The 13,895-nt window shown below is 49.7% G+C and overlaps 1 protein-coding gene and 1 non-coding gene across 9 annotated transcripts in view; both read left to right on the top strand.

Annotated features, from left to right (window-relative positions):
* The window catches only part of UXS1 (UDP-glucuronate decarboxylase 1), a 57,093-nt gene extending 46,413 nt beyond the window's left edge, over positions 1–10,680 (top strand). For 4 of the 8 annotated variants that reach the window (XM_081593550.1, XM_081593549.1, XM_081593551.1 and 1 more), the window contains 5 exons: positions 374–417; positions 2,309–2,369; positions 3,948–4,005; positions 5,657–5,760; positions 7,816–10,680. In XM_081593550.1, coding sequence (XP_081449676.1) covers positions 374–417; positions 2,309–2,369; positions 3,948–4,005; positions 5,657–5,760; positions 7,816–7,947 — 399 coding nt within the window. In that variant the 3' untranslated portion in view covers positions 7,948–10,680. The remainder of the gene's footprint in view (positions 1–373; positions 418–2,308; positions 2,370–3,947; positions 4,006–5,656; positions 5,761–7,815) is intronic. The other 4 variants (XM_081593555.1, XM_081593553.1, XM_081593554.1 and 1 more) reach the window with 2 other exon arrangements.
* On the top strand, positions 8,647–8,758 carry LOC145504158 (U5 spliceosomal RNA). Its single transcript, XR_014052134.1, has one exon. It is a non-coding gene; the product is annotated as a U5 spliceosomal RNA (small nuclear RNA).
* Positions 10,681–13,895: the final 3,215 nt, after the last annotated feature.

The raw sequence follows: 13,895 nt of genomic DNA, 5'->3' as shown, positions 1-13,895 counted from the left end.
CACGGGAGCTGTGACTGAGGATGGGGTCGGGTCACCCTGTCCCCAGCCACAGACACCCTGGTGCCTTGGGCTCAGGGTCTGCCTGTGAAGATCCCTCTCTACGTGCTTTTGGCCCTGGGGCGCCTCCCTCCTCAAGGCCCCTCCCCCTGGGAGGGGGGTCTCCATACTCAGGGCCCCTCAAGGTGCCTCTAGGGGAGGCTTCAGGTCTGGTGGAGGCCCTCCCTCAGTGGGACCCTGGAGTGTCATCTATGGGGGCTAGACCCTAACCCGCATGACCTGGCAGGGCCTGAAACTGCACCCTCTGGATCCCGAGGGCATCAGGGTTGAGGTCCCCATCTGCGGTTTCAGGACCCTCACTGTCATCTCCCCCCAGGTGTACGGATCTGGATCACAGACGAGGGCCTTCCAGTACGTCAGGTAACACTCCGGGCTGGCCACAGCTCCCATCTGAGTTGCTCAGCCTCGGGCGGGACTGACCGCTCCGCTTCTCCCTGGGTGCCTTGGATCTCTGTGAGCGGAGGTCAGACATGCTGGTCCCTTGCTGCCACCTAGTGTCTGGTCGGCAGACCCACTGGCCCTGATGGTCACCTGGGGGCTCCAGGTCAGGCCGGTGAGGCGCTGGCCTCTGCCTCCAGCAGACTCGCAGATGCTGGAATCAGACCCTGTGGACACAGCCTGCTGGGTGGACGAGATCACCCTCATTGAGGGAAAGATAAGGCCAAGTGTCATATTGTCGAGGAATGTGGTGTCAAAAGTACATGCAGTTAAAAGCATTTTTAATAACTTTGTTGAATTATCTCACAGGTAGTATTTACCATTTTCTCGGTCATCCTCCTAAATCTAGCTTTTTTTGTCAGCCGGTTTTGTTGGTGACAAGTTTTACAGTGCAGTCTAGGTTCTAAGAGTTATTGTATGAGCAGTTACATCTACCAGATTGTTCTCCCACGTGCCAGGAGGTGGTGAATCCTGCATCGTTCTGTGGTGTCCTGAATCACTGGGCACACGCTAGTTGTGTGTTTTGGTACCTTGTCCACTAGGAAACGCCATTCCTGGTGCTCTGTGGCCACCCCGGGGGTGCTGTCAGGGGAAGTGGTGGCAGGTCTGGGTGGCCCCTAGCCCCACCCCGGCCCAGGCAGTCACCCTAACTTTTGCCTGGCTTAAAAGAAAGAAAAAATTAAACATGTAACCACTGTAGATTTTTTTTTTTTCCTGCAAGTGTTTGTGAATTTTCACATTTAGTCCAGAGGGAAGTTGTGAGTAAATGTATATAATGAGCAGTGTTTTTTTCCTCACATCTGTTAGTATGTTGGCCAGGAGGGCAAAGTGCCTGAGACCATCTTGTCACTGACCCACTTTGTTGCCCAAATATTCTAAGAAGGGATTTGAGCAGGACCTAGCAGCCTGTTTCCAGGTCAGGGCACTTGACCCCAGAGCCATGCTTGCTGAGGGAATGGGCGAGGTCCATGTCAGTGTGGGGACTGTGCTGCGGGGGAGGGCGTGCCTGCATCAGGTACTGCCTGCTTTAGTGACACATCTCCATCACACCCCCCACCCCGTCTGCGCACTTCTCGGGGATCTTGGCATCTTAGTCACATTGAATTTCCTCCAACAGCCTCATCAAGGCCTGCAGACTCCTCCAGCCATACCACCTCATGGAATATTCCAGAGTCTGTGCAGTAAACAAGACATCAGTCAGAACACATTGTTATTTCAAAGGCATCAGATATGAAATCATTTAAAGTAGCCTCTCAGATGCTTTTTTTTTTGCTGATGCATGGGTTGCGTTCTGTCCCAGCCAGTACAGGACGCGCCTTGCTGCCCGCCCTGCACAGTCCATGTGCCCCTCACTGACCGGACGCCAGAGTGCAGCCTGAGAGACCTTGATACAGTCATTGGAGTGTTGCTGGAGACCCTCTGGGCAGAATATCTCTGTGGGGCTGTGCTGTCTGCTGGTCTTGCTTCTGGGGTCACTGGGCCCTGACACACGAGGCTCCCCCGACCTCCCCAAACTTGGGGAATGAGCTTTCCTGGCCTCCACTCTACCTTGTTCAAGGCTCCCTACACAACGTAGGGAATTCAACCCCATCTCTCAGCTCCCATCCTGTCCAGTTGTCTGCCTACACCTGCCCACAGAAGGCAGCTCCCCAATACCAGCTTGTCTCCTAGAATACTTGAGCATCCTCCACGCCCTCTAGCATGCAGGATTTTATTCTGACATCCAATCTCTCTTCCCGGGAGGTAACTTGTGTCTGATGCACCACACCTGTGGGCATCAGCGGGCACCTGAGTGGCCTCCCCTCTTTTCCAGCGACCTGGTGAATGGCCTCGTGGCACTCATGAACAGCAACGTCAGCAGCCCTGTCAACCTGGTGAGTCCATCCCCACCGCCCACTGCCTGCTTAGCAGTCCATGCGCCTGTTTGCTACTTAACCAGCACTAGAGGAAAAATCACAGAACAGAATGAAACAGGAGTCTGCCAAGATGTAAGGCATCTGCGACGGGTGGATGAACCGCATAATAAACACTAACCTGACTCCGTCCACCTGGAGGCCAGGTCTTGGAGCTCGCAAAGCCTCTGTTGGCTGTGGGGGGTGTTTGTATGTCTTTTCTCCATCATGTATTGTGCAGTTTTGTTGTTGTCCAGTTGCTTAGTCATGTCTGACTCTTTGTGACCCCATGGACTGTGCACGTCTGGATTCCCTGTCGTTCACTGTCTCCCACAGTTTGCTCAAACTCATGTCCATTGAGTCGGTGATGTCATCCAACCATCTCCTCCTCTGTCGTCTCCTTCTTCTCCTGCAGTTAGTCTTTATAAAGCTCACTTTCCAGGGACATAGAAAGTGAAGGATTAGGATGGTTTCCCTCCCTTGTCAGGGCTGCCGGTGGCCCAGACCCGCCTTGGCAGCTTTGTGTCTGGCTTCTTGTGTCTGGGGCTACCCAGACACTCCTGGCAAGGTTGGGAGGTGGTTTAGCCTGCTGTCTCATTCAGCCTTTCGCCCCTCGTGCTGGAGGACATGCTTCTCTGCAGAGCAGCTTGTTGTCTTTGGTTCTTGCTGGCAGAAAACTCGCCCTATATTTATGGTAAAACCTTGGGCTTCCCTGGTGGCTCAGTGGTAAAGAACCTGCCTGCTAATGCAGGAGATGCTGGTTCAATCCCTGGTTCGGGAAGGTTCCCTAGAGAAGGAAATGACAACCCATTTCAGTATTCTTGGCTGCAGAATCCCGTGGACAGAGGAGCCTGGCGGGGTGCAGTCGAGGAGTCGGACATGAGTTAGCAGTTAAACAACAACAACCCTGCCTGCCTCTGTCATCTTCTTGGTTCAGGGGAAACTAGGAGATTGAGAATGAAGAGTACTTAGGACGTTTAGTTGCCAGACTTCATGGTGGTCTCTCATGATAGGGTGAGCAGGACTGGGAAGGGAAGGGGCTGAGGCTGCTAGCAGGTGTGAGGGGAGGAAGAGAAGGAGAAAATGGTTTTCCTCAAACCCCCCAGAAGTCACTTCCCCTTCAACCAGCTCCTGTCTCTCCTGCCGGCTGCCTGGAGCCCACATTTCTGAATACATTTCATTTCTGTCGGGCTTCATGTCTGAGCTCAGGAGTCTTCACTACCGAGGTGTTGAGCATGGTACCCCATCAGGGTATCGAGTGTCCTGGGGGAGCTCGCTGGCAGAACAAGCTTTCCTGCCCAGCAACAGTGTGGTTACAGAACCTTGGCACCTGGACACCATCCTGTACCTGGACCAGGGGACATGTCCCCATTAGATGCCCCCGACCAAGGCCAAGGTGGGGACAGGCATAGTGCAGCCCCCAGCAGCACTGTGCCTCCTGAGGAGCCCTCATGGAGATGGGAGTCCGGTGACTTCATGAGCCTGCAGGCACCCTGGAGGACGTGGGTGGTGGCGTCCTGTTGCATTGACACTGCTAACCGGAGACCCTCTCCTCCTCAGGGGAACCCGGAAGAACACACCATCCTAGAATTTGCTCAGCTCATCAAAAACCTCGTTGGTAAGTAGAACAGGGGCCTCCCTGAGTGAAGCTGGCCTGTCAGTAACACCTCGTCTGGACAGTGCATCGTTAACACTCACTGACTGAATTGAATGGGAAGCAGAACTGGGTTGGGAGCATCCCACTGTTTTGAGATGCTTTAAGTAATGGAAAGATGAAGGGGAAGGGGCTGGCTTGGGTCCCTGTGGTGATAGCAGGTCTTTGTGTAGCGGGAACGTCCGTTTGTCCCCTGTGCCTGAGACGTGATGTGGTCAGCAGTTCTGCACAGGTGACCGCTGTCTGCTGCCATGTGCTGGCCCTGACGAGCACAGGACTTCAGGGAGCAGGAGGGCAACACTGGCCTGTGTGCTTCTGATGGAGTCTGGGGGCCAGCTTTAGGTTCCATGTGCAGTCCTGGCCGCCCTGGCCGAGGGGGCAGGCAGTGTGGACCCTGGGAGTGGCTCCAGAGAGGGCGTGCTCTTAAGCTGTAAGCAGTTTGTGTGTTTCCAGTTGGCCATGGGCTGCCAGTGTCCACAGGCTGTGCCCTTTGTCCCAAGTGTCCTGGGGCTCCCAGGAGCCTGGCTCAGGAGTGTCTGCTTGCCACGGTTGGTCAAGAAATCAAAGTTCAGACACAACCAGATTGGATTGGGTTTGGCTAGACTGCGTGAGCAAGGTGTGGGACCGTCTAGATCCCCACTTTAGCTGGCTACAGTGTCTGGGGTAGTCTGTCCTGGCACCAAGCTGTCAGCGACCAGCCTGGACAGTCAGACAGGAAAGACAGAAATCTCAGCAGCCTCTGTTTACATTCTTCCCTGGCGTCTCCACTGGGGGTCTGTCCATCCTTCCCCAGTGGGGAAGCTCAACTTGGACCCTGGGCCCTGGTACCCCAAGTGAGGCCCTTGGACCAGCAGCTTCATCACCATCTTCTGAGAAATGCAGACCCACAGACCTGCCTGCGTGTCCCAGAGCAGAGCCTGCACGTGACCAGATCCTCAGGGTCCTGCTCAGCCTGAAGTGGAGAAGTTTGTCTAAATCCCAGGAGGATGGCTATGTGACACACCCCCCCAAACAGCAGTGGCTTCAGTCAGCAGCTGTTTTATTCACTCCAGATTCTGGGGTGGGGACTCCCTCTGCAGGCCTGGCCAACGGTCACTGGGATGGCTTCATTCCACTGGCCGGCAGGGTGTGGGCCCAGCAAGGAAGCTGGACTGGCCAGGCTTCTGTCCTTCTGCGTGTGGTCTGTCCAGGGTGGCTGGACATCTTTGTGTAGGTTCAGGGTGGCTCGTGTCGGGTGTTGGTGGCCAGGCCCATGTAAGGTGTTGGCCAGGGCTGGCCCACGTTCACTCCCCTGTGTGCTGCTCGTTAGGCGGCCTGACTGCAGGCCAGGGGCTCTGGTAGGGTGTTCATGGCTGGAGGATGGCTCGCCAGGGCATCTGGGGTGTGGGCAGTGGGCACACGGCCGTGTTGGCTGAGGGTGGTGGTCAGCGTGGGTCCTGCCCACTCACCCGCCTCAGGGTGGCTTAGGCCTGTGGAGCCAGAGCGAGGGGACTTGGACACATCACACCATCTGCATGTGTGTTCTTGTGCAGGTGGAACTTGATGTTCACGTATAAAAATCACACCTCAGTGGTTCCTGATTCTGTTTTTGTTTTTTTTTTTTTATTAAATTCAGGCAGTGGGAGTGAAATTCAGTTTCTTTCTGAAGCCCAGGACGACCCCCAGAAAAGGAAACCAGACATCAAGAAAGCAAAGCTGATGCTGGGGTGGGAGCCAGTGGTAAGAGGGGGGCAGGGGCTATCGCTGTCCCCGGAGAAGGCCTTTCCCCATGATTGTCCCTCACGGGCACTGCTGAGTGGGGTGGCCCTGGCTGGGTCCTCTCCAGGCCTGTGTCCTTCCTCCTCCGTTATGGGTCGTGACCTGGACTCTTGGGGCATCTGCCATTGAGGGTCTCACTTCACTGGCTTCACTTGGAAAGCTGCACTGAGGGGGCGACAGTGCAGGCTTAGAACTGAGTAGCCCTGCAGGGTCTGGCCGTCCATTCAGCCAGGGTGTCATGGGTGAGGAGGGCCAACCTTGGTGTCCATTGCCTGTCTGACTTCATCCAAACTGGCTCCCATGCAGGCCAAGCAGGGTGGGCGAGTGAGAATCCGAAGCCTGCAAACTGCAGACCTCCCGGCCTTCCCTGCCCTATTAAAGGCCTTCGGCCTCCCAATGTGGCTCCCCAAGCTGGGAATGCTGTCCCCTGGACCTGGTGTCCCCAGGTTCCAGGCATGGAACCCCAAGGCATGGGGCCCCCTCAACCAGAATGACTGCCCCTCTGGGGTAAGGGTCCCCCAGGCTGACTGCCTACCTCCTGGGGCGTGGGTCCCCTATCCCACTGGCTGACTGGCCTAACCGGACTGACTGTACACCCTGTGGGCTAAATGCCCCTTCCTGTGATGAAAGTCCCACAGTCCCCAGGCTGACTGCCCACCACCCTGCAGCCTGGGTCCTCTCCAGGCTGACTGCCCCCTCCTGGGACAAGAATCCCCTGTTCCCCCACCATGGGAATGACTGCCCCCTCTCCTGGAACCTGGGTCCCCCATCCCTCTTGGGGATGACTGCTCCCCTCCTTGGGCAAAGGTCTCCTTCCCGCCCCACAGCAAAGGTTTCCTTGTCTCCTCCCGGTAGACTTCCCCTCTCCCTGGGACATGGGTTGTCCCCCCAGGGCTCAGTGCCCCATCTCTGAGGTGGGCATACCCCCAGGCTGACTGCCTCCCTTCTTGGGCAAAGGTCCCTGGTCCTCCCACGCTGACTGCCCCTCTCTTGGGCGTGCCCTCGTCCCCCCAGGTTCACTGAGCCCACCTGGGGTGTGGGTCCCCTTCTTACCCTGAGCTGACTGCCCCCCTTAGGGCTGTGGTCCCTCTATCCCCCAGGCTGACTGTCCTACCGGGGCTCACTGCTCTCCTTTCTGGGCCTCTCCTTTCTGGGTCCCCCTCCCCATCCCATCCCCCCAGTTGACTGCCCTCCTCCTGGATTGTGAGTCCTCTCTGGCCTGACTGGTCCTCTCCCTGGGGCCTGGGTTCTCCCCAGGCTCACTGCCCCCACCTGGAGTGTGGGTTCATCTGTCCCCCCTGGGTTGGTTGCCCCCCCCCCCCGGGGGGTTGGGTCCCTTGCCCCTTGAGCAAACTGCCCTCCTCCTGGGGCAAGGGTCCCCCGTCCCCTGGGCTGACTGTCCTCCAGGTTCTCCAGGTGGACTGCCCTTGGGCTGCTGCTTTCCTGTCCTTCGTTGTGTCTGCACAACATGGGCACCTGCTGTGATTTCTGCTCCGCGTTTGCTCTAGTGGCCTCCGCATTATGAGGCTGCCCAGTTGCTGTCCCGGGTCCCTGTGCGGAGGGTGAAGAGTCCCTGGGGTTGAAGGTGCAGATGGTTTCGATTCCCTGGGAGTGACAGAGCAGAGGGTGTCAGGTCCCCGGAGGGGTTGGTGATGATGCAGAGGCTTCCAAGTCCCACGAGGATGGGTGACAGAGCAGAGGGTGTCAGTTCCCGGGGTGGGGGTGGGGGGCGGTGACAGAGCAGAGGATGTCAGGTCCCCGGAGGGGTGGGTGATGATACAGAGGCTTCCGGGTCCCACGGGGGTGGGTGACAGAGCAGAGGGTGTCAGGTCCCCAGGGGTGAAGGTCCAGAGGGTGAGTGTCCCCAGGAGAGTCAGGTGTGTGGATCTTACCTGGCTGCCTTCCTGAGCATCTTCCTCCATGGAGACTTCTGAGAGAAGGAGAAGAGTGTACCTGGTGTTAAAGTGCACCATGCAGGCGGAGGCTGCCCCTCATCCTCACCCTCTCTTTAAACAGGTCCCGCTGGAGGAAGGGTTAAACAAAGCCATCCACTACTTCCGGAAAGAACTCGAGTACCAGGCAAATAACCAGTACATCCCCAAACCAAAGCCAGCAAGGATAAAAAAAGGACGGACACGCCATAACTGAAAACCTCGCCTTTCGGGACCGTAGATGCCCTATTTCACACTTGACAGGATGTATTTTTTTTTTTTTTTTAAAGAAAGACTAACTAAAACAGGTGTCATGAAGAAAAAAACTGGAATTCATACTGAAGCTTGCTTTAAGAAATGGATGTGCCTAAAAACTCCCCTAAAAAAACTGCAGATTTTGCCTTGCACTTTTTAAAATCTTTTTATGTAAAATAGCGTCGATGCATCTCTGCATATTTTCAAGTTTTTTATCTTGCTGTGAAAGCCTATGTCGTGACTGTCGTCGACAGTTTTATTTACTGGTTTCTTTGTGAAGCTGAAAAGGAACATTAAATGAGGTGAAAATGCCGATTTATTTATGAAGTGGGTACTTATAAATGAGATGTTATTCTATGCATAGAGGAGAAAAAGCAGACCAGCAGTAATGTCAGGTGGGTGGCATACTGCATTAATTCTCAGGCAGAGAAAAGAATTCTGCTCGAGAGCTTTGTGATGTTTCTTCTAATGCAGAATTTTTCCAAGGTCTAGTTTTCAGTTGCAAACTTGACTTTGAAATGTTTCTGTTGGTTATCACGATCAAGGATATTTGAAATCACTACTGTGTCGTGCTGCATATGGGGTTGGGGTGGGTGGGACAAAATTAATATTCTTGGTTAACAGTGGTTAAATATGCTATTTTAATAAAATATTGAAACTCATACTCTGGTTTCTCTTCAGACCATATAAATCTTCTGCCTTTTACTAATTTTTCTAAGAGTAACAATTCTGAGTTTGTACCCAATTTTTTGAGGCCTTGCTCTTGCAAGGCTAAAAAAAAAAAGAAATTTAAGCTCACTTTAACAGCTGGCTTTCTACTTTGCATGGTGCATCTTGGAATGTTAAGAAAAATATTAGGATTTAATTTTAAAGATTGAATGGCTACAAAAAATAATGGTGAATTTGATTTTAAAGAAAGTTCTGTAAACATCTAGGTTGGTATAATATGTAACTTGATGCATGGATGTGGGCTAAAACTGCATACAGTGTTCTCTGCTGTGTGTACCCAAGGTTAGCATCGTTGTGTATCCTTCTCTGGGAGCACAGACCAGATGGAGAAAAGGAAGTGCCAGTACCAACCTGTGCTGTAGAAACTGAGAACTTCTACTTTCACGAAGAGTTCTTTCAAAGTTTAGTGTTAGGTTTTTCTAAGTTCCTATTCTAACAAATGGAAGAACATGTAGGGAGTTAAAGCGACACATTTTTGAGTCAATTGGTGCTGCGTGGTGGTGACATGTCCTGCACGGACATCAAAGCGATCAAAGCATGACGCAGGGGGCACTGTGCTTGTTTCCATACTTATCAGGGTGACCTAGGCTTGTCTGTCCTTCAGAATCTCCTGGGGATGTATTTTTTAATCAGACCTGTTTTTCCAATCAGAATCTCTGGGCTCACACCAAGAAGCTGTGGTTTTGTTGTATTTGTCGTGCAGAGTAGGAGTGTTACAATGTGAGAGGGAGAGGACTGAGGATGGCTTCTTATATTCGGTTGTCATTATTTTGGCCTGAACTGAGTGACACACCATTTTTGGGGAACTACTGGTAGTTCCCAGGGACACCAAGGAAAGCATGCAGACATGGAGCTCCATGGTGCTCAGCTGTGTAGTGTGTTTGGGAGAACCCCAAAGCCCCAGGTTCCAGAATTCTCTCACCTTGTTTATTGCTAATATCTAGAATTCTTCTGGGAGATTAATTCCTTCAACTTTCTTCATAATTTTCATGGAATATGTTCAAAGAACAAGGGACAGAAAGGGGGAGCTGAAAAAAATATTCCAAGAAAAATGGCTGACAGTTTCCTGACTTTGGCAAAGCCACGTAAAGGCTCAGATTCAAAATGCTGATGACCCCAAGTAAGATAAAACCAAAGGAGTCCACAGCAAGACCTCACAGTCAGACTCAAAACTAGAGCCGTAGGAAAAGAACCTAAAAATGGGCCAAAGAGAAACAACTTGTTTCCTCCAGGTGGTGATATCTTAACACAGAATGGCAGCAAGTTCCTAAAAAACCAGGGAGCCTGGAAGTGAGGGCACATTTCTCGTGGACTGAAAGAATTGTCATTTCAGAATTCTAGTGAAAATATCCTTCAGAAAGGGAGGAGAAATTGAGACATTCTCAGAAGTAAAACTGAGAAGTTTTCACCAGCAGTCCTACCCTAGAAGTATGACTAAAGAAAAGTTCTCTAAACAAGAAGGAAACAATAAAATGGAACCTCGAGACATCAGAAAGGAAGAGCGTGGAAAGTAAAAACGTGGGTAAATGGAATAGGTTTTCTTTCTTTTCTTAAGTTTTCTGAGTTACCTTTTATGGTTGAAGCAAAAATTGTAACAGTTTTGTGGTTTTCAATGTGTGGAGACACAAAAGACCCCAAATAGCCAGAACAATCTTCAGGAATAAAAATGAAGTTGGAGGAACCAGGCACTCTGACTTCACACTATACTACAAAGCTACAAAGTAATCATAACAGTATGGTACTGGCACAAAAGCAGAAATATAAATCAATGGAACAGGATAAAAAGCCCAGAAATAAACCCATGCACCTATGGTCAATTAATCTGTGACAAATGAGGCAAGAATATACATTGGAGAGTCTCTTCAATAAACGATGCTGGAAAAAGTGGACAGCTATATGTAAAATAAAATGAAATTAGAATACTGTTTAACACAAAAATAAACTCAAAATGGATTAAAGATCTAAATGTGACACTGGGTATTTATAAAACTCCTAGAGGAAAACATAGGCAGAACACTGACATAAATTGCAACAGTATCTTTTTTGATCCCTCTCCTAGAGTAATGGAAATAAGAACAAAACTAAATAAATGGAACCTAATTAAATTCAAAAGCTCTGCACAGCAAAGGAAACCATTAACAAGACGAAAAGACATCCAACAGAATGCCAGAAACTATTTGCAAATGATGTAACTGACAAAGGATTAATCTCCAAATTTTACAAACAGCTCATGTGGCTCAAAAAAATAAAAATTTAGGCAAAAGACTTGAAAGTGAAAGTCGTTCAGTCATGTCCAACTCTGCAACCCCATAGACTGTAGCCACCAGGCTCTTCTGTCCATGGAATTGTCCAGGTCAGAATACTGGAGTGGGTTGCCATTTCTTCTCCAGGGGATCTTCCCAACCCAAGGATCGAACCCAGGTTTCCCACACTGTAGGTGAATTCTTTACTGTCTGAGCCACCAGAGAAGCCACATCAAAAAAGGCAGAAGACCTGAGGAGACATTTTTCCAAGAAGACATACTTATGGCCAAGGGGCACATGAAAAGATGCCCAACACTACTAATTATTAGAGAAATGTGAATAAAAACTATAGGAAGGTATCACCTCACATCAGTCAGAATGGCTGTCGTGAAAAAGTCTGCAAATAATATGAACTCCATACACAAAAATAAGCTCAAAATTATTAAAGACCTAAATGTGAGACCAAACACTATAAAACTTCCTAGAGGGAAATATAGGCCGAACACTCTGACATTAATCACAGCAACATCTTTTTCGATCCATCTCCTACAAAAATAAAAATAAACAAATGGGACCTACTTAAATGTTTTTGCCCAGCAAAGGAAATAATAAAAAGTCCACAGATGGGGAGAAAATATTTGCAAATGATGTGACTGAAAAGGGATTAGTCTCCAGAACTTACAAACAGCTCATGGTGCTTAACATCATCAAAACAACCCACTCAAAAATGGGCAGGAAACCTAAAGAGACATTTCTCCAAAGAGGACATACAGATGGCCATTACGCACATGAAAAGATGTTCGAGATCGCTAATTATTGGAGAAATGCAAATATAACTGCAATAAGATAGCACCTCACACCAGCCAGAATGGCTATCATCAAAAAATCCACAAATACTGGAGAAGGGAACCCTCCTACACTATTGATGAGAATGCAAACTGGTGCAGCCGTTACGGAGAATAGTATGGTGGTTCTGTAGAAAACTACAATTAGAGCTAACATACCCTGCAGTTCCAGTCCTGGGGTATATCCAGAGGAAAACATGATCTGAAAGGAGGCACACACCCCAGTGTTCATTACAGCACTGTTTACATTAGGCAAGACATGGAAGCAGCCTAAATGTCCATCAACAGAGGAATGGATAAAGATGTGGTACATATATACAATGGAATCAGTTCAGTTCAGTCACTCAGTCGTGTCCGACTCTCTGCGACCCCATGAATTGCAGCACGCCAGGCCTCTCTGTCCATCACCAACTCCCGGAATCTACCCAAACCCATGTCCATCAAGTTGGTGATGTCATCCAACCATCTCATCCTCTGTCGTCCCCTTCTCCTCCTGCCCCTAATCCTACCCAGCATTAGGGTCTTTTCCAATGAGTCAACCCTTCGCATGAAGTGGCCAAAGTATTGGAGTTTCAGCTTCAACATCAGACCTTCCAATGAACACCCAGGATTGATCTCTTTTAGGATGGACTGGTTGGATCTCCTTGCAGTCCAAGGGACTCTCAAGAGTCTTCTCCAACACCACAGTTCAAAAGCATCAATTCTTTGGCGCTCAGCCTTCTTCACCATCCAATTCTCGCATCCATACATGACCACTGGAAAAACCATAGCCTTGACTAGACGGACTTTTGTTGGCAGAGTAATGTCTCTGCTTTTAAATATGCTATCTATGTTGGCCATAACCTTCCTTCCAAGGAGTAAGCGTCTTTTAATTTCATGGCTGCAGTCACCATCAGCAGTGATTCTGGAGCCCCAAAAAATAAAGTCTGACACTGTTTCCACTGTTTCCCCATCTATTTCCCATGAAGTGATGGGACCAGATGCCATGATCTTAGTTTTCTGAACGTTGAGCTTTAAAACCAACTTTTTCACTCTCCTCTTTCACCTTCATCAAGAGGCTCTTTAGTTCTTCACTTTCTGCCTTAAGGGTGGTGTCATCCGCATATCTGAGGTTATTGATATTTCTCCTGGCAATCTTGATTCCAGCTTGTGTTTCTTCCAGCCCAGCGTTTCTCATGATGTACTCTGCATATAAGTTAAATAAGCAGGGTGACAATATACAGCCTTGACGTACTCCTTTTCCTACTTGGAACCAGTCTGTTGTTCCATGTCCAGTTCTAACTTGCTTCCTGACCTGCATACAGGTTTCTCAAGAGAGAGGTCAGATGGTCTGGTATCCCCATCTCTTTCAGAATTTCCCACAGTTTATTGTGATCCACACAGTCAAAGGCTTTGGCATAGTCAATAAAGCAGACATAGATGTTTTTCTGGAACTCTCATGCTTTTTCGATGATCCAGCGGATATTGGCAATTTGATCTCTGGTTCCTCTGCCTTTTCTAAAACCAGCTTGAACATCTGGAAGTTCATGGTTCACGTATTGCTGAAGCCTGGCTTGGAGAATTTTGAGCATTACTTTACTAGCATGTGAGATGAGTGCAACTGTTGTGGTAGTTTGAGCATTCTTTGGCATTGCCTTTCTTTGGGATTGGAATGAAAACTGACCTTTTCCAGTCCTGTGGCCACTGCTGAGTTTTCCAAATTTGCTGGCATATCGAGTGCAGCACTTTCACAGCATCATCTTTGAGGATTTGAAATAGCTCAACTGGAATTCCATCACCTCCACTAGCTTTGTTCGTAATGATGCTTTCTAAGGCCCACTTGACTTCACATTCCAGGATGTCTGGCTCTAGGTGAGTGATCACACCATCATGATTATCTGGGTCGTGAAGATCTTTTTTGTACAGTTCTTCTGTGTATTCTTGCCACCTCTTCTTAATATCTTCTGCTTCTGTTAGGTCCATACCATTTCTGTCCTTTATCGAGCCTATCTTTGCATGAAATGTTCCTTTGGTATGTCTAATTTTCTTGAAGAGATCTCTAGTCTTTCCCAATCTGTTGTTTTCCTCTATTTCTTTGCACTGATCGCTGAGGA

The sequence above is a fragment of the Giraffa tippelskirchi genome, chromosome 4 (assembly GCF_054371585.1).
Source record: "Giraffa tippelskirchi isolate mGirTip1 chromosome 4, T2T-mGirTip1v1.2.pri, whole genome shotgun sequence".
In the NCBI taxonomy this organism is placed as follows: domain Eukaryota; kingdom Metazoa; phylum Chordata; class Mammalia; order Artiodactyla; family Giraffidae; genus Giraffa; species Giraffa tippelskirchi.
This window is presented reverse-complemented; position numbering and strand designations above follow the sequence as displayed.